Here is a 21,306-nt window from a genome sequence, read left to right as displayed (position 1 = left end):
TTTATTGTTATTTATTAATTAATTGACTTTAAAATTATACCAAAATGTGTTTGTACGACAAAAATCATGCCACTTTACATAAAGAAATCAACATTTAGCTAAAAGCCAATGGAGTGAGTAGAAAATAGAAATAGATCTAAGATTTAAACATAGTGACTACACCACTCAAATTTAAATATATTTCAATTTTTTCAAATAACATAATTTCAATATTTTTAATTTAACTAAAATTAACAACTCAAATTTAAATATATTTCAATTTTTTCAAATAACATAATTTCAATATTTTTAATTTAACTAAAATTAACAGTACAAATAATATAACATATTTAAAATCATAACATTATTTTTAATACTCATATTATGTACATTGTATTTTAAACACTTAAATTCGGCTATCTTCGTTTAAATTTCATCTCTTATTTTTCTTTTTAAAATAATTTATCTTTCATTTTAATTTTCACTTGTTTAAAATTATTAAATTAAGATATATATTATAATCTTTTATTTAAATTTATAATAATCTTTTTTTAAATTATCATAAATGCTTAGTTAAATAAGATGCATAAATTAAAATAATGCCGAGAGTGACTAGCGAGTAACGTGGTACACGAAGTAGTACTGAATTTGGGTGTAATGGAATAAGGTGACGTTTGGGTCTAAGGTCTATAGTTTTAACGTCAACGCCTCACACACACTAAAAGCCGAAATTAATTTGAAAAAAATGACATTTTTTATTTATTTAGAATAACCAAACAAATGACCAAACTACAAAAGTTGTTACTCTCTTTACTTTTATTACTACTTATTTCTAATATTTCAAACAAACAGCCCCCCCACACCAAAAGTCAACGCCCATCTCTCTCTTTTTCACCTCTTTCTTCTTCTCATTTCTTCCATTTCTCTCTTCACTCTGCAATGAATCTTTAAGCTTCCCCTTTTAATTGCTTCGATTATCTGAGTTTTTATTTTAAAAAAATCTGTTTCCATGGGAAACGGTGTAGGAAAGCTTAGTGTTTGTTTCACTAGCGGCGGCGCCGTGGAGGGTCGTCGCCGGAAAGATTTTCCTCTCATGATTTCTGACCCACTTGAAGATTTGGGTCATTCTTTTTGTTATGTTAGACCCGATCAGACCCGGATTTCATCTTCCAAAGTTCACTCAGAGGAAACCACAACTTTCCGATCAATCTCCGGCGCCTCTGTTAGCGCCAACACTTCTACGCCGCTCTCCACGGCTTTTGTCGATCTGTATTCTTACAATAGTATCGATCGGTCTTCTGCTTTTGAGGGTTCTACTTCTTTTGCTTCAATACCCCTTCAACCTATTCCCAGAAACTCTTCAATTCACTCCGGCCCGCTTTTCAGTTCGGGTCTTGTTCCGGCTTCGGGCCCTACGGAACGTGGGTTCATGTCCGGCCCGATTGAAAGGGGATTTCAATCAGGCCCGCTTGATCGTGGTCTTTATTCGGGCCCTCTTGATAGGGGCTGTTCTGATCAGTTTCAGAGAAGCTATTCACATGGTTTTGCTCTTCGATCCAGATCAAGAAAAGGGTCATTCTTTCGGGTTCTACAAAGAGCTATATCAAAGACCTTATCAAGAGGTCAAAATTCTATTGTTGCACCGATTAAAGGATCAATTTCAGTAAAAGAAAGTGATTGGGTTGTGGGTGCTGAAAAGCAGAACGAATTGACTATTAGCAGTGTGAATTTCAGCAGTGAGTGTAGTTTGGATGATGATGACACTTTAGATAATCAGAATGTTCAGTGGGCTCAAGGGAAAGCCGGTGAAGATCGTGTTCATGTCGTAGTTTCTGAGGAACATGGTTGGGTTTTTGTAGGGATTTATGATGGATTCAATGGTCCTGATGCACCTGATTTCTTGGTATCAAATTTGTACCCTGCTGTTCACAAAGAGCTCAAAGGACTGTTATGGGATGACAAATTAGATAACAATTCCTCTGTTACGATCCCATCTCCGAGTTTGGCTGTGGAAGAATCTAATCAGACTGTTGACGATGAATTCTTAAGGGATAGTTGTTCAAGATGTGTTGAGCAAGAGAATTATCCTTCAGCAAGGGAGGATCTTTCTTCCGATTCGCGGTTAAAGAAAAAGAGGGGAAAAGGTTCAAAGAACAGGTACAGAGGAGTATCAAAGAAATGGGAAGAGAATCAGAGGCGATGGCGATGCGAATGGGACAGGGAAAGATTAGAACTTGATAGGAGATTGAAGGAACAGCTGAATGGAAATGGTTCAAATGGATCAGGATCAGTTAATCATGCTGATGTATTAAAAGCTCTTTCTCAAGCATTGAAGAAAACAGAGGAGGCATATTTGGATCTAGCTGATAGGATGAATATGGAGAATCCTGAATTGGCTTTGATGGGTTCTTGTGTTCTTGTTATGTTAATGAAAGGAGAGGATGTTTATGTGATGAATGTAGGCGATAGTCGAGCCGTGTTAGCTCAGAAGAAAGAGCCTAATCTATGGAGTCAAGATTTGGAAAGGATCAATGAAGAAACATTGAAAGATCTTGAACTTTTCGATGGCGATGAGTCGGATTGTGTACCTAATTTAACTGCTTTCCAGCTTAGTATAGATCATAGCACCTCCGTGGAAGAGGTATGACAATCTAGTTTCTGATTTTATATATCTTTTTAGGGTAATAAATATTTTTTTGATTAACTTGATTTGTTGTGTTCTTGTTGTGTTACAGGAAGTTCAAAGAATAAAAAGTGAACATCCAGATGATCCATGTGCCCTAATGAATGATCGCGTTAAAGGTTCATTGAAGGTTACTAGGGCTTTTGGTGCTGGTTTCCTCAAACAGGTACTGTTGGAATATTTGCTTTTTTAGCTTGTTAACAAGTCAACCCTTTGAGAATTTTTGTAGGAAATAAAACAAGTCCTTTTGATTCCCTTTGTGCTTGTGAAAGAATATTTGCTTTATTCACTCCATATGGATTGTTATATATCTTGTTGAGAACAAAGTTTATGCCTTTTTTCATAAACCTTTTCAACACATGCCAAAAGCTACCTTTCTCATTAAGTTGAAAGGCATATTCAACCTGAATGCTACTTGCATTGTTCCTGTGATCAACATTTCGCATTTAACAAATCTTGCAAAAGGTTTATTTGACATCTAAAATTTCAATGCTCTTTACTTTTAAGGATCTTTTGAAAGTTTACCTTCAAATATGATGGCACACCTTATTAGTATTAGAATGTTGTTTCAAGAACCTAAAATGCACGAAAGACTAGCCGTCTTATTTCCAACAGGCTTATAGGTTGTCAAACATCTTTTTCATGTTAAAGCAATGGCTAAGTGAGGCGTGGAATTTTTGAATGCTCGGTTTTTGATACCTTGTCTTTCTTTTCTCTGCTTAAGAATGCTCGATTGGTTAATCAACTTTCATTTCTTCGCTCTCCTACAGCCTAAATGGAACAATGCACTACTTGAGATGTTCAGAATCGACTATATTGGAACTTCCCCCTACATCAGTTGCCTTCCGTCTCTCTATCATCACAGGTTAGGGCCAAGAGACAGGTTTTTGATACTGTCATCAGATGGGCTCTACCAGTACTTCACAAACGAAGAAGCTGTATTAGAAGTCGAACATTTTATCTCATGGTCACCAGAAGGAGATCCAGCACAACATCTCATCGAGACAGTATTGTTTCGTGCTGCAAAAAAAGCTGGTAAGTACTTTTTACTTCTATAAAATGCTTGAATTGGTTTCTAAGGGTGGAAAAAGATGTAATTGTTAGGTGAACTAATGTGAAATCTTTAATTATGTTTTATTTTAGGTATGGAGTTTCATGAGTTGCTTGAAATTCCACAAGGGGATCGACGTCGATACCATGATGATGTTTCAATAATTGTTATTTCTTTGGAGGGAAGAATATGGAGATCCAGTGCATAAGTAGGGGAAAAAAATTTAAGAGTTATAGACCTATTCAAAGAAAAATCAAACATCCAATTTTTGTTCTTTCCTAAATCACCATTTTTGTAAATAGCAACTAAGCCCTGGAACCAGTGTTACTTAGTTGTAAAATGTACTGTGTGTGATGGATGGAATTGTAAAGGTGTTAGAAAAACAACTCCTTTATCAGTTTATAAGCTGTCATATTAAGTGTAATTTTCTTTAATAAATGACATCTCTAAGAAGAAACTCTGTTCAAACAAAAACTAATTGCAGCAGCATGTATCAAACTTCTATATGTTATTTCATTTGCAACAACTCATGATGTTTTAAATCTTTAATGAAATCGGACGAAACAAAGTTCAAAATCTCTCTCAACTTCTATTTTTTAATATTTTAAATTCTTAATAAAAACTCTGACTCTGCACACTATCGAATGAAACAAGGTTTGGTCTCTTTTGAATCGAAAAGAAAAGAAGGAGAATTTGAAGTCTTTTTCTAATGCTTAGTTATTCAACTTTTGACAAATATAAGGCGTGTTGTATGTGAAGTGGATTCTATTCAAACATATATATTTAGTAAAAAGTATTATTTTTTCTTCTTTCATTTTAATTTATAAAATGACTTGGTACAATTAAGTCAAGCAGCTAAAGTAAGTCAAATCAATTAATTCTTCTTACTCTAACGGACGCGGCATGCAATCAATTTCTTATCTGCTTTTTTGTTCTCATGTTTTCGTCTTTATGATTTTTTTCTATTATTCTTACGTGTATCAAACTATATGTTCCTAATATTTAAGGTTGCTGCGTAAGAATATCTTTCTTTTTTTTTTGGTAAATAATCAGTTTATTTTGCACCTAGTTTTACTATTTTACTCGATACCTGCTTTTTATCACTAACAAATTTTGGATAATTCAGTTTATCAAAGGTTTACATCAACGACAACAATACACTTAGTGTGATTCAAAAAGTGAGGTTCAAAAAGAGTAGGATGTAATTAAATCTTAATCTTAACTATACGAGGGCAGAACATCATTTTTTTTTTGGACTGTTGGATCAAAGCCCTACGTCTGCTTATATGAATTTGAATAATTCTCTCCTCATGAGCTACTTTTTGAGGTTGAGTTAGGTCCAAATGTCATATTTTTAGAGAAGAGGATAGGAGGAGATTAAGCCCCCTCCCCTTCCCCACATAGGGCGACAACCCTTATCTATCAATTTGAAAGTTCAGATAGTCAAACAAGGCACATAGTGCAACAACCCTCATCTATCAATATGAAAATTTAGATAGTCAAACAATGCACATAGTGCGACAACCCTGAGCTATCAATCTGAAAGTTCACATAGCCAAACAAGGCGATAATTCAGATGACCAACCACAACTATCAACCCTTCGTTAACAAGGTGAAAGTGCATATAGCCATATGAGAGTTCAAATAACCAACCAATTGAGTTACTAAGATGATGGTCAACCGCAGTTTCATTAACAAGGTGAAAGTGCAAATAGCCAACTAATTGAGTTACTAAGATTAACTATTGAGTTACTGATGGCCAACTACAACTATCAACCCTTCATTAACAAGGTGAAAGTGCAGATAGCCAACCAATTGAGTTACTAAGTTACAGCTACTCACTAACCATATTCATATATTATAAAAAATCACGCAACATTTTTTTTTCTCAATTAAAATATAAAACACTGATCTCCAAAGTTTTTATCGATTACGTATGTATTTATGACTTCCTGAGGTTGTATAACCACCAAGACTGCAACATGAATGAGGAGTGGACAAATTAAGTCAGAGCTATTCTGGATTATGAAATCATCCCTTATGGCTATAACTGCTAACCAATCTTTTAAATTTAGATAGTAAATGCACAAAAAAAAAAGTTTGGTGGGAAGGTTGAGTAGTAGAAGAAGAAGTTAGGAATATCAAATTCATCAAACAATAAATAAGAAAACCTGTCATTTTGTCATAAATAGTTGGGTCCAACATTTCAGGTATGTAGATGCTAACTTTAGTGATCAATACTCAAACTTATGACACAAAATTTTCAAAATTCACTTCTTCACATTTAATAAATTCAACTGAAATCCCTTTGATTTTTTTGGGATGAACTTATGGCAGATCATGTGTGCGTTGAAAAAATAGGCAGTTTGGTATGGGATTTTGTGGATGAACAAATTACACATATGTTATCGTGGTCCATATACCTCTAGTCACCATCTTTTTATTATTAAGAAAATAACAACTCAAAAATACTAGATAACGATTAATTTAATTCCAGCACTTGTAGGAATTACTTTTAAAAAAAATTAGTCGAAATGAATAATAAAAACCATATCCAATTTCACAGATTCATGAAACTGGACACAATTGATAAAAAAATGTACGTGGACAATAATAAGTATGTCCATAATTTAAATGTGCATAATATATTGCATTAATCGTCTCTTTTAAAAACATAATGGAATTGAAAAATTAAACAATAATTTTATGATGTGTGTTTGTTATTTTTTGGAAAGAGTGTTCTTAAACAATGCTTATCTTTGGAAAATTATTTTTTGACAATAGATTTTAGCTAAAAGCTTGAGAATTAGTCTAAATAGTCATCTAGCCAATTGCTTAATCTAAACCTAACCTATGGTTATATAAGATATGTATAATTCATAATACATGATATGTGTATAATCGTGTTCAAATGTATAATCTATGTATATTATACTAACTAGAAAAAATAAACAACGAATTTAGTTGGCTATTTGTATAAAGATGGGAGGCAATAGGCCGAAGTTACTTAAAAGAGAGTTCGAATTATAGTGTAGAGGCCTAATTCGGTGTTGGGCCTAATATTTGGGCATTGCATATACTAGTTTCTAAAGCAATACAAGCTATGTATATCGAATCCAATACTTTTGATATGAAACGTAACTTTATACGTAAAGTTCATGAAAATTGTAACAAATAGTTGATATAAATTTTGAGAAATCTTAGTAGCTCTGACTCATGTTATCAGTAAAGGTTCGATTCTCATTTCCAATTAAAAAAATTTTAAGAAATTAGGAAACAATAATTGCCAATAAATTTGAGCAAGATTGTTACTGTGGTAAAATGAAAGAGGATGCATATCTATATTTCTGCATTTTTATATACAGATATGATGAGAAGTGTTTTCGAGTTACAATTAAAACGGCAAAGGTTCATTATATGAAAATCTGGCAAAATTGTTTGCCTTTGGTTATAACAACAAAAGTAACATGTCTAAACAATTAGAAGCATTTCCTGTGGACGATGGAAGGACCAGATTCATCGTACTCTGCCTTTGCAATCCACATCTGCATTTCAATACACAGTCAGACTTGTCTATAACAACAAATGGTAAATCAAATCTATAACAGAAGCAAGTTTTTACTAACCTGTTGGAAGGTACTTAGAGAAGCTAAAATAGAGCCTCCAATCCAAACACTATACTTCCTTTCAGGTGGAGCAACGACCTTAATTTTCATGCTGCTTGGAGCCAATGCAGTAATTTCTTTGCTCATTCTATCAGCAATTCCAGTGAACATAGTCGTACCACCACTAAGTACGATGTTTCCATAGAGATCCTTCCTAATATCGACATCACACTTCATGATTGAATTATACGTTGTTTCATGAATCCCAGCAGCTTCCATTCCAATCATTGAAGGCTGGAAAAGTACTTCAGGGCAACGGAAACGCTCAGCACCAATTGTAATAACCTGACCATCAGGCAACTCATAACTCTTCTCAACAGAAGAATTAGTCTTTGATGTATCCAATTCTTGCTCATAATCAAGAGCAATGTAGGAGAGCTTTTCCTTAACATCCCTCACAATTTCCCTTTCTGCTGTAGTGGTAAATGAGTAACCACGCTCCGTCAGGATTTTCATTAAGTGATCAGTAAGGTCACGACCAGCCAAATCAAGACGTAAAATAGCATGTGGTAAAGCATATCCTTCATAGATTGGGACAGTGTGACTAACACCATCACCAGAATCCATGACAATACCTACATTATTTGAGATTGAATGTTGTGTTAGGTCCTAACACAAGATGGATATAAATGAAAATAGTAGAGATTTGTTTCACCTGTTGTACGACCACTGGCATAAAGGGATAGAACAGCTTGAATGGCAACATACATAGCAGGAGTATTGAATGTCTCGAACATGATTTGAGTCATCTTCTCACGATTAGCCTTGGGGTTAAGAGGTGCTTCGGTGAGAAGTACAGGGTGTTCCTCTGGTGCGACACGAAGTTCATTGTAAAAAGTATGATGCCAAATTTTCTCCATATCATCCCAATTGCTAACGATGCCGTGCTCAATTGGGTATTTCAATGTGAGAATACCACGTTTGGATTGAGCTTCATCTCCTACATATGCATCTTTTTGCCCCATTCCTACCATCACTCCTGTATGACGAGGCCGACCAACAATGCTAGGAAATACTGCTCTTGGAGCATCATCTCCAGCAAATCCAGCCTATAAATCACATAGAATTGGCAAATCAATGCTATTCGTGTCAAACAGAAATACAAAATATGGCAGCATTTACACCATCATATGAGATCACTCAATTTACAAATCAGATTTGTGGTAAAAAAATCTCCATAAATTATTTTGGTGAATCGCTATTAAATTCGTTATGTAGTGTTTTCACAAACAGGTAGAAATTGTCCACCAAATCCTATTAATTCAGCCAAGTTTATCATAAATTTGTCATGTAGAAATTTCAGCTACACATTTTTGTTAAGATGGCCAAAAATCAAATAGGTGTTGTTCCAGAGATACCCTGCATTAAATATGCGTGAACTGCTTCTCTCAATTCTGTATATAGCGAAAGTTTGCTAGTCTATCCATTCAGATTAAATAAAAAAGTCCCACGTCGGTGATTAATGAGATGGGTGATCTCCTTATAAGGCTTGAGCAATCCTAAGACCTAATTTCATAACTCATTAGAATTGAATTTTAATAAATGTTTCGAAAATTTAAAAATGTGTTTTAAATATATCGTACCTTAACCATTCCAGTACCATTATCACAGACGAGTGGCTGGATATCCTCACCATCTGCCATTTTCTTTTATCGAATACCTATCACCAAAATTGAAATCCTCAAAATTAAAAAATGAAACACAATTACAAGACAAAAATTCATAGGAAAAGAGATAATTACTTTAAATATTTTTGGGTGGGGGAGGTCCTGGAATAGTAGGCTAGAATTCAAAAATATACAGAAGAAACAAAAGGAGAAAAAACTGAGGAAGAATAGGGAGATAAAACTCAAACTTTTAAAGCAGAAATTTGTTATATTTGCAAAATTAATGGTGGAAATGAACCGCATTTTTTGCTGTCTATAATCTTGCCTATCCTCTAGTTTTTCCTTTGACTAATCAGGCTTCATACATTCATAACTGCTAACTTATACTAATAATTAATAATAATATATTATCATAGGCTGATTTAACTTATATATACTCAACGTGTTAAATAAATTTTAAGCTACCAAGGTACTTCTATCTATAAAAGCTAAACTTCTTCCATATATATATTATAGGCTAAATTTAACTTCTATATACTCAAACATGTAAAATAATTTTTACACCAGAAAGGTGTTTCTCTCTATAAAAGCTAAACTTCTTCCATATATATAACAGTTTTATATGACCGACATTTCAATTCCTTTTTTGATTTGAAACGAAGTTTAAAAAATAAAATCTATCTTTTTTTATCCTACGATCAATATATTTTTATCTCCTGAAGTTTAATAAAATAAAAATTGGTAATAAAGAAAGTTCCTCGCACTGTGTGATCAAATTAATTTGGTTTCCTCGAATTTCTTGTTGACTTTTCAATGTAATTGTCAGAAAAGGAGACAAGTCAGACCGCGTCAACGAAAGTTCCTAACTATTGCTCATTTGCTATACTATAAATAGACAACTCAAGCTTATTATTTCTCCATATCCAAACCCAATTTTTCTCATTCACCTTATAACAATAGAAAGAAAGAAAGAGATCGATTGTTAAAGACAAAAGATGAAGAACGTTATAAAAGTTGTGTTTGTGCTTTCTATCATCACGTGTATCCTCTTTACACCAACCATTGCTAGGGTGAGTGCAAGTCGTGGCAGTTCAAGGACCACCAGAATGACCCCAGCAGTCCGTGCTGCTGGTCGCGCTAGCAACAACTCATCTTCAACCACCCCATTGTGCATGTCCTCGATAGCTATGGCTCTCTTTGCCTACCTTTCGTTTGTTTACTTTTGATTATCTCTACACGTTAGGCCGGAGTTCAGAATTTAGATTTTATGGATTGGGGTGTTAATTTTAAAATGTATATGTAATTCTATCGATTTACCATTGTGTTTTGTTAGGTTTTTACAGAACCAGTGATTAGATCTGAAACTGTTATATTTCTATTTTTTAAAAAATGCATTTGTTGTTCTTTATATTACTGCATGCATGGAGTACTGAGGCCATCTGCCATATCACAATTATAATGTAATCTGTTGTAGTTTTGAATAAAATTTGCTTTTGATATTAAAATTTCTTGTCATGTGATTGACTATATGTTGCTCGATCGAATTATGAAACTTAATTCAGAGAGGGAAAAATTTATTGTATCAATCTTTGGGATCAGAACATGTCGGTAAAGTGATGTAGGTTCAACATTGCCAATTACTAACGGCTAAATGTAGTTTGAAACGTTATTTTGTTATATTTTTCTCGAATTACGGCATTGAAATTCAATTATTTTGAATATATCCATATGCCTACTAAGGTCTACTAAAAATTAACACTTCTTGCTAAGAAATATTTTCATATCCAACCTAGACTCCACTACTTAGAATTCTGATCTCTTGTCTTTTACTAAATTCAATGTTTTCTATGATTGCGAGAAACACATTAAATTCACTATCACTTACACTTTGTTTGGATTATTGTTGCTCGTTATTTCATAATGTATTATACTGTATTATATGATAGATACAATGTTTGACTAGATTGCATTTTTTGTTTTGTTTAGTAACATTTTAATTGTTTGATTTGATTGTATAGTACTGTATTATAAGTTATAAATTTACTTAAATATCCTTAATTATTCTAGGGTAGGAGGTTTGACTAGATTTAAATAATTAAAGTAAAGGGTAAAATAGTATTTTAAAATATTATGTAAAGATATAATTGAAAAAAGAAATTAGTAACAATGGAAACACATCAAATTGGTTGTTCCATAAAATAGGGGTTTCTATTGTTAGTAACAACTAAATTTAACAATATAGTACAATACATTTCAAGTAACAATCGAAACAAACATTATAGATATAATAACAATACAATATAATATAATGGATAACAATGATCCAAACATAGTGTTAGATTATTTGTTCACATCCCGTATTAATGTGGATCAACAATAGAGACCTTTTTCTGATAAATTTATTGTCAGATTAAATACGGACAGATCACATAACATACACACTTTAATGACCCAATATTCTGTCGATATCTGATTGCAACTGTAGTGATTAGTCATTGTGGTTGCTCCAACTTGCAAATTAGAACGCCATTATACATTATCAACAACAATAAATTAAAGCGGATACATTTATTTTTTTACTCAGAACACTTTCTTTGTCTCTGTTTGTTTTTTTTGTCATTTCTTTAATTCCAAGAGACATGTTTAATACAATATGATTAAAGGTCATTGTGAAACTGAAACAAACTCGATTTCTCAACATAAACACTGATGTATAATATTCACTGGATACAAATTTACAATATATAATACGCATAACAAAGTAATAACATACTAATTACCGATAGATTAACATAGAAGAAGGTAACTAGAATGGGATGAGATATCAGAGTAGAGAAAGGGGATGAAGATAACTAAAAGCCAAAGTTTCAACATAATTTTCATAATCTTTCTTCTAACTCTTAGTCTTATTTAACAAATGGTTATTTGACCTGAATCCCGAATAAAAGTATAGGCCTTTACAAGAGTCAACTTGATTCACAACAGAAACATCATACATATATATAGTTTAAGATAACGAAGTTTAAATATCTTCTTTACATTTTAGACATTATGAGAGTTAAAATCAAATAAACAAATTGAAATGAATGGTGTAAGTTTTTTATTTGATTCTTTCCAAATTGTTTTACAATTTCTTGTTGACTTATCACTTATCCACGTACTTGTCAAAGTTGGATATTATTAGGCGAGATTTTTAGACCGTATCAAAGGAAGTTCCTAGTTACAGTATGCCTCTCTACTTAATGGGAAAACGACGGCTGCCTATTTCAAATATAAATAGCCACAATTAAGATTGTGGTGAAATGGTAAATATTTCAGGCTTCAATACTTTGAGAATGAAATTGCTTTTGTGACAAAGCATTTTATGGTTTTTATCCAATGTAGTACTTATTGACACGAATCCAAATTAAATTAGACTTTGATATGAATGACAGACATCACTTAGAAAGAAAAAAAAAGAAGAAGACCCGTAGTGACGTCTGTTTTCAAGAAAATTCATTTTGATGGGTGCCTCCAACTTGTTAAATTGGATTAACACTGTCCAACTACTTCAGAAGTTATGAATTAGTAGGTCGACAACTTTTCTTTTTCTAATAATTGAATGTGTTTTCAGATTATCCAATCTGATATATTATTGAAAATTTCTCACCACTTAATTTCAAAATATTTTTTGTGACACTAATTCCTTTTACTTCATCCATTCAAATCTTTTCTTGTAACACACATGTAAAAACTGAAATTCCTCATGTATATAGTAGTTAAGGTGATATTTCAGGTAGAAAAAAAGTTAATTGATAGTTATGATGTGCTTTAATAAATGATTCATCTTCATATATGAAATTTGAAAAAATCTGTATACGTAAGTATATTTTTAAGTATTATCTCTTTTTTATACAATGTCAAGATTATTGATTCTTTCAAATCTTAATAAAAACGAGGCAAAATATGTATGGAATCAAGTAGGAGACTAATTCAACTTTTTGGACCGTGTCAAATAAAGTGTGTAACCAAATTGCCTCTAATTTCAATATAAATAGACAAGCTTGTTCTTTGATTTCTACTTACAAAAGGAAGAAAAGTTTTTTATAAGTTAAATTCAATTAGCTAATATATCAAGCAATACTTGAAAGAAAAAAGAAGAAGATGAAGAACGTTATGAAGGTTGTGTTTGTGATATCTATCATCATGTGTGTCCTCCTAACACCTACCCTTGCTAGGGTGAGTGCGAGTCGTGGCAGTACAAGGACTTCAACCACCAGATTGACCCCAGTAGTTCGTGCTGGTGCTCGCGCTGATGCTCCCTCAACCAACAACTCATCATCAACCACCCCATTGTGCATGTCCTCTATAGCTATGGCTCTCTTTGCCTATCTTTCATTTGCTTACTTTTGATCGTATATATGCTTACGCGTTGGGTTCAGAATTTAGATTTTATGATTGGGGTGTTAAATTTGAAATGTATATGTAATTCTATCCATTGTTATTCATCAAATACATAGATCACTTTTCTGCGTCTTCATTCTTGTTTACATGTCAAGATTATTTCCTTTTTGGAATCTAATAAAAAAAAACACAAAGCAAACTACGTAATTCTTTCTATCCAATTGAATTTACAAGAAACGTTCTTTAAATATACTAACGTCTGTTTTCAAGAAATTAAATACATTTTGATGGGTGCCTCCAACTTGTTAAATTTGGATTAATTAACACTATCACAATATTGACTTTTAATATAGAACGCCAGGATATTATATATTAACAATATATAAATAGGAATTTAATTGAATTTAAGAAGATTTGAAGTAGTAGGTGGACAACTTTTCATTTTTTAGTAATTGAACGTGTTTTCAGATTATTCAAATCCTGATATATCATTTCAAATTTCTCACCGATCACTTCTATTTAAAATGTTTTATGTGAAACTATTAAATATTAGGCGAGTTTTAAAATATTTTTTTGTGAAACTAGTTCTTTGCTGACCACCTTTTTAAGATACTTTAGTCTATTTTCAAAAAAGAAGAAGATAATTTAGTCTATTTTTGACCATTTAATTCTTTTTTAATCATGTCAAGATTATATCTTTTTTCAAATCCAATAAAAAACGAGGTAAACTATGTACTGATTAATTAGTTTTTTTTTTTTGTTCTTCAATTTCCTGTTGACCTTTCAACGCATTTGTCAAGTTGGACACTAGTTCAAGTTTTTAGACCGTGCTGATGCTCCCTCTAGCAACAACTCATAATCATCCACACCTTTGTGCATGTCCTCTATAGCTATGGCTCTCTTTGCTTACCTTTCATTTGTTTACTTTTGATATATATATATATGCGTGAACTTGCTGAGCCAATGAATTCAGAATTTAGATTTTACGAATTGAGTTGTGAGGTGTGAGTGTGAATTTTAAAACGTATATGTAATTCTATCGATTTACTATTGTTTTTTCAGGAGTACTTTGACCACAAGTACTCACAGGTTTAATTTCTACTGAACCAGAGAACCAGTGGTTAGATATGAAATTGTTAATGTACGATACATATATTTTTCTATAAAAATGCATTTGTTGTTCTTTATATTATTGCCTGGAGTACTGACGCCATGTCACATAAAGTAAAATCTGTATAAAATCTGGTTTTGATATTAAATTTTTTTGTCATGTTATATTGATAACAGTACCAAGCACGATAAATTCACTAGTCATTTTCAGTTAAATTACCTGATAGATCACATAATAGAGACACTTCAATGATCCAATATTCTGTCAGTTTGTGATTGCAACTGTAGTGATGGTGGGTGCTCCAACTTGCAAATTAGAACGTCATATTATATATTTATTCAAATATTTTATTAGATTGGAAGATAACATTTTAATTTCTTTCTTATAATTGAACGAGTACTCTTCAAGTTAATTTTAAATCATGATCATTTAGAATTTTCTCACAACTTAAAACTTTTAATTACGAGTATTATTTTTTTGTGATACTACTTCTGTTCTGATCAGCCCTTTAAATCTTTTAACGTTGATCTTCTAACATACATGCAACTAATAACAGAAAAATATAAGAGGATATATAATTAGATTTGATGAATACATGAATTATCAAATATCAATCCAATTCAAAGATCTGTTTTACATATCAAGATTTCTTTTCAAAAGTAAAAAACATGAAGCAAAGCTAGATAGCACTAGTCTCTCCGTTTTACTTTGTTAGTATGTTTCAAAAAGAATAAATATTTTTTTCTTTTTAGCAATTCTTTAATTTCAACTTTTAAAATGACATGTTAAATATCACAAAATTAAAATACATTTTAATACATGTTACATACTTTTAATATAAAACCATAAAATTCAAAAGATTTCTTTTCACTCTATTTAAGTTTAAGTGCCAAGTCTAATATAAGACCACTTAATTTTTAAATATTTTTTGCGATACTGTTTCACATCCGATCATCCCTTTCAAATATTTTCTTGTGACACTAACACACATGAGACATGTAATAACAGACGCATAGGGGTATATATTAAAACTGATATAAAAACATTATATAGATCATTAGTTATTTTATGGATTTACGTGAAATTCCTGTACTTCTTTCTATCCAATTGAATTTAGAAGAAACTTTCTAAATATACTAACGTCCCACCCACCCACCAAATAAAAATAAAAATAGACGTAACACACATGTCAAAACTGAAATTAGCTCAAAGATCAATTTCCGATCCGTCGTCTACAGGTAATTAGTTGAGAAATATTTTAAATGTAAAATAATTATACTGTTAATTGAGATATGTTTTAATAAATAATTAATGATCATTTTAATGTAAGCTCAAAAAATTCGAAAACTTTAATGTGTCTTTTTTACCATATTAAATATCAAGATTATTTCTTTATTTGAAATCATTAAAAAAAGGAGGCAAACTATGTACCGAGTAGTTACTCTTTTAATTTGTTCCCCAATTTCCTGTTGACTTTTCAACGTACTTGTCAACAAAAGGAAACTAGTCGAATTTTTCAGAGCGTGTCAAAGAAAGTTCCTAACTAGTGCTCGTTTGCTATATACTATAAATAGACAAGCTTATTATTTCTCCATATCCAAACCAATTTTCTCATATATAAATAAATTTTATAATTACACCATTACTTTTTAAAATTTATTATTTTGACCGATATGAAATTTATTATTCTCACCAATATATATTCACCTTAACTCACGCTTTACGATTTTTGAGTAATAAATTTTTGAAGAACCCGTGAAAGGTGTTTCATTTTTACTCAAATATATTGATAAAACAATTATTTAAGTGGAGAACAAATAACTTTATAATAATTTATTATACGATTTTATAATTTTTTATTTATTTAATAATATTGAATAAACAATTGGAGTTATTTTAATTGTTTTTTAGGATTTATAAGATTTTTATGTTTATGAAAAAATATACAACACCAAAATTTCACATCCCATGTCTAAACAAAATTTCAATTTCATTTTATAATTTCATATCATGATACCATATTATGATTCCATATCATGATATCATATCGCATAGCCAAACAGGCCTTAAAGCTGCGATTTATATAAAATCTGGTTTAAACTCTTTTTCTCTTTCTTACTTTTCTTACTTTTTTTATTTTTTTCCTTTGGTTTCTTTCCTAACCATTGTTCCAAATTTCATACTTCCATATTTTGGTGAAGTGATATAGGTTCAACACTGCCGATAGTAAAACTAATGGCTAAAACGGAGGGAAAACATGGTTCTGACTTTAGTCTTTCTCATAAATTTTCACTATAACAAAAAAATATACTTGAGAAACAAAAAGCAAATATTAAAATTATATCAAAATAGTAGAATAAATAATCATACCACTCAATAAGACTACAAGAATAATTTACAATGACATGATAAGAAAATTAAAGATCTGCTAGAAAGTTGTAAAGATATGACACTTGGGGCTAACGTAACCCCAAAAGCTAGCTCATGTGGAGAGATCTGTTCAAATCCATATAAGTAGATCGAATTCACATCTCTCTACCGATATGAGACTTTCTAACACTGCCCAACATTGGTGAACACCAAAATGAGACGAGTCTAGCGCTAATACCATGTAAAAATATGACATATGAACCTAACTTAATCCTAAAAGTTAACTCATAAGAAAAAATTTGTCCAAATCCATATAAAAAACCTGAAATATCCTCCTTTTACCGATGTGAGACTTCTTAACAAAAGAAACCATATAGATCTAAAACGAGGATAATGAGAAAAAGGAGTTTATTATTAAGTGGACATGATCATGAGATGGCTGGCCTTCACCAAAAGACAAGCACGTGCATAGATTCATCAAAGTTGGTGAAAATCACAAAAAGTAGGACATTTTTTAAGTTATAAAATTGAATACAAAAATAACAAAATTTCAAAATTTGGAAGTCCACCCACATGTTTACGTCAGTCTTTCTTTATTTTTTTGTGCATTGGATCCTTCGCCGAAGGAGAAGTAATATTATCAAACAAGCAACTTCCACTCTCTCTCACACACGCACAATTAAATGCAATAAAGCTTCAACTTCTCTCCCTATGTATCAAATTATATATATAGTTCACTTAAAAGATAATGTCACCTAGTTTATTATATTAAAATTTAAAAAGTAAAATTAGTAATCCGATAACGTAATCATATCTTAAACTATATCAATAGCGTTACAATTTAATTGTTTAAATTTTTAAATGAAATAATATCGATTGTAATTCTCAATAATGTAATATAACAAGTAAAAATTTAGAATTGTACATCTCTCATCGCCATCACATGAAAACCTGTTAGACACAAAACTTTAAAAATGTACACTACACTCTATCTATCAATTTTAAATTTTAATATAAAATCATAACTATAAGTAGACTAATCAATAACATATTATAATAGGTTAAACTATAAAATTATAAGTATATAATAGTCTCCATTTCTTTCTCGATCCCACTTTATGCTTTTTATTCTTCTCTAAGTAATTGCGCCGGCATATCTTTCTAGGTTGTTGCTTCTTCTTGTTTTCTCCCCTCTTTTTTCTTCCTAGTCTTATATTTATATTTGGGTATTTCTCATAATTTAACTCATATTTAATTATGGTTGTGGATTCCCAAAATGGCTGTCAAATTATAGCAAGACAAACACAAGAAGAAGAAGATGGATGGAGAACTCCAACATCAAAGGAACATAAAATTCCAATGAAATGTCCAAAAGCTCCAAGAAAGGCCAAGTCATCATCAGTTGTTGCAACTAATACTGTTATCACAAAGAGAAGGAGGAGAAAAGTGTTTTTTGATGTTTACAATGATGAAGTTGAATTACTCTTTCCTCCAACGTCTCTACTTGCAAATCTCATCAACAAAATCACAACAACAACGTGATCATTAATTTTGTGACGTACGTACATCTTAATTAATTACTCTAGTATGTTATGTATGTAATTAGCCTCTTAATTGTATTCTAACATGATTATTCCATATCATTCTAATGTTCAACATTAATTTATGTCGTCCCTAAAGTATATCTCGTTTAATTAACCTAAGGTTTTTTCTGTCGCGAATCAGTTCACAGGAAGGTATGAACAAATCAACTACAAGAAAGATTCCTAACTTTTACGTGTGAAAAAACACTACTATCTTTTCTTTAATTTATTATTGATTCGATCAAATATATAATTAATCATTTTTTATTGAAAAATTTATTAGGAAACTAGGGACCTTTTATTTGAGTATATCTTTTAATTTGCACATTGAAATTTTCATCGAGTTAAAATTATGGACAATTGTGTAAAAAAATTTACATCACCATCCGGTCATATTAATTATCATCAACTCATGTTATATACTTATTATAAGTTTATAACAAATAATTTGTCTTATTTTAAATATAAAAATTAAGTAGTATTTAATTATTACTCTTCGATATCAATTGGACTATACACAGTAATGTAAAAATTAATACATAAATATGTAAATAACTTAACACTTAAATTTCCATTATATTTATTCAGAAATTAAAATTGTCAGCCGGTCAATCTCAATTCACAGCAACCTATAGCCACATATTTTTTGGCCATCGGTATTTTTTTTATTAAAAGAAAGAATCATATGATAGTAATTATTAATTTGAGTTGTCATGTGGGATGAAGATGGAGAAACACAGACAGCAATTGACTTCACCAGGATGCAAACATAAAGCTTACATGCTTTATAATTTACATCTTTGTTTTATACGTACTAATTTAATATTAGAACTACTTTTCTCTGTAGATGTATTTTTTTTGGCTGGCCTCACTTAGACTCATCATGACTTTTTCATCTTTTTGTTCTTTAAATTTCTCATCACACATCTATATAATCACATTAGAGTTCGACTTATTAAAAATCATACAAAACAAATTTCATTTGCTAGTAAAATGCTAGCTATAGCTAATCAACTATATTAGTGTGAACACCCTTTAAATGTGAGAGTTTCGTACTCTAATTACTTGTGAGATTCTACCAGTGTGTTGGATGTTTCAATTGTACATCATTCGAATTTGAGCAAGTTGTGCTGATTTTTTCTTCCTATTTTAGCTAGAGATATTTTTGTGTCGCATTAAAAAATGGTTATTGAATAAATATGGATCCAAAAAGTGGCTACAACAGTTAAGGCAGGCAGGGTCATAGCCCAACATGAAGCCCAATGAAATGGTGAACTGGAGGATTGTGAACAAAATATGTGCAATTCAAAGGGAACTTAATATAGACACAATTTAAACTTTGAAATTCTATATAGCTTGAATTTAATTTATACTATACCGATTAAACACGAGGTCCAAAACTTGGATTTTTAAAAATGAAATCCAAGCTACATAGATGGAATGGTTAAATCACTACTAGAAAATAAGAAAAGGGCGAGTGATAAAATTTTGTAGCTAAACAATTAAAATCTCATACTAATCCCTCTTAGCAACGAATTACAAGGAATTTTCAAAAAATTTCATAACTAATTTCATATTTTCTTGTATTGAATGAACCTGTTACAATTCGAACAGAAAAAAAAAAGTTCTGCAAAAATTTTTAGTTTTGGTATTTTCAAATCTCTTATGTCTAAAAAAACGAAATAACTATTTCTAAAAAGAAACAAAATTATAAAGAATTATAAAATAAGTCCACCCATAAATATTCCTACAGGTGGAACCCCTTATCAACTGATACCCAAAAAAAGGAATAAAATTATCAAAGAAGCAAAAATTAGCATCATCGCTATTCAAAAAGAATAGATTTACATTTTAGCCTCGTCGACAATATAAATATCCAGTGTAATTTCATATATAAGGTTTGTAGCTTAAAAAAAGTAAAATACACACAAATTTTATCTCTATCTTTATGCAGAAGAAATATTTTATCCAGTGTAATTTCATATATAAGATTTGTAGCTTAAAAAAATAAAATACACACAAATCTTATCTCTATCTTTGTGCAGAAGAAATATTTTATAATAGACTCGAATAAAATCTAAATGAAAAAGAAGAAGAAAGGAAGAAGGTGGCACTCTCAATCAAGGGGGAAGGTGGCACTCGTATTTGACAATTTGCTCTTCTGATAAGTCAATGGCTCTAAGAATAGAAAGAGACCTTTTCTATAGGCACTTATCCCTTTGACCCTCCCTTAATACGAAAATGATGTATGAGCACTAACTCGTTCCTATTCTGGTTGAGATTTAAATTTTATGAGTTCAATTTTCAAGATTTTATTATTAAACTCATTGCATTTTAAAACTATGAGTACATAGTTATTGCTATTTCTTAAAGTTTTATAAATAAATTTATATTCAACGTTTAAAATACTAAATTTAAATAAACCCGATATGGGAATGTTGCATGGACCATTGTTCTCGTGGACAAGTTGTTGCATGTGAAACTAGGAAAAAGTCCACTCCAATACCTTTCCTTTCAAGAATGGGTTAATTTCTCCAACACATAACAACAAAAAGCCACCTACTCCACCACCTTTAATCGATCCATTACTTGCGTCTGATTCTTTTTTTCCTTTAAAAAATAAAGATAGTGACAAAAATTTTCTCCAACTAACTACGCGTAATTGGAAAGTGGAAACTCGATAGATACATGGACTCGTTCCTCTATCCTTCTCAGACTACAGTTTTTTTTTTTCAACAACAAAGATTTGAACTTATGTCTTATCCATACATCACACACGATTTGTTCTCGACACTAAAAGAAGTCATGCAAATAGATGCCCTTCTTTAACAAAGGTTTTATTACACTTCACTAACTTTCAATTGATCATCACTG

General features: G+C 31.2%; 2 protein-coding genes across 2 annotated transcripts; one reads left to right on the top strand and one right to left on the bottom strand.

Moving 5' to 3' along the window:
* The first annotated feature begins 799 nt into the window (after positions 1-799).
* LOC107023902 (probable protein phosphatase 2C 4) lies at positions 800-4,166 on the top strand. Its single transcript, XM_015224741.2, has 4 exons — positions 800-2,620; positions 2,715-2,828; positions 3,433-3,697; positions 3,806-4,166. Exons 1-4 carry the CDS (start codon positions 989-991, stop codon positions 3,919-3,921), a joined length of 2,127 nt encoding a protein of 708 aa, XP_015080227.1. The 5' UTR covers positions 800-988; the 3' UTR covers positions 3,922-4,166.
* Positions 4,167-6,935: 2,769 nt separating this feature from the next.
* Positions 6,936-9,265, bottom strand: LOC107021235 (actin-82). The gene is made up of 5 exons (XM_015221851.2): positions 9,121-9,265; positions 8,962-9,038; positions 8,034-8,427; positions 7,340-7,953; positions 6,936-7,258 (listed from the first exon to the last, which is right to left on the bottom strand). Exons 2-5 carry the CDS (start codon positions 9,019-9,021, stop codon positions 7,193-7,195), a joined length of 1,134 nt encoding a protein of 377 aa, XP_015077337.1. The 5' UTR covers positions 9,022-9,038; positions 9,121-9,265; the 3' UTR covers positions 6,936-7,192.
* Between the last annotated feature and the right edge of the window lie 12,041 nt (positions 9,266-21,306).

Source organism: Solanum pennellii, chromosome 6 (genome assembly GCF_001406875.1).
Source record: "Solanum pennellii chromosome 6, SPENNV200".
NCBI classification, from domain to species: domain Eukaryota; kingdom Viridiplantae; phylum Streptophyta; class Magnoliopsida; order Solanales; family Solanaceae; genus Solanum; species Solanum pennellii.
Note: the sequence above shows the minus strand (reverse complement) of the source record. Positions and strands in the feature narration are given on the sequence as shown.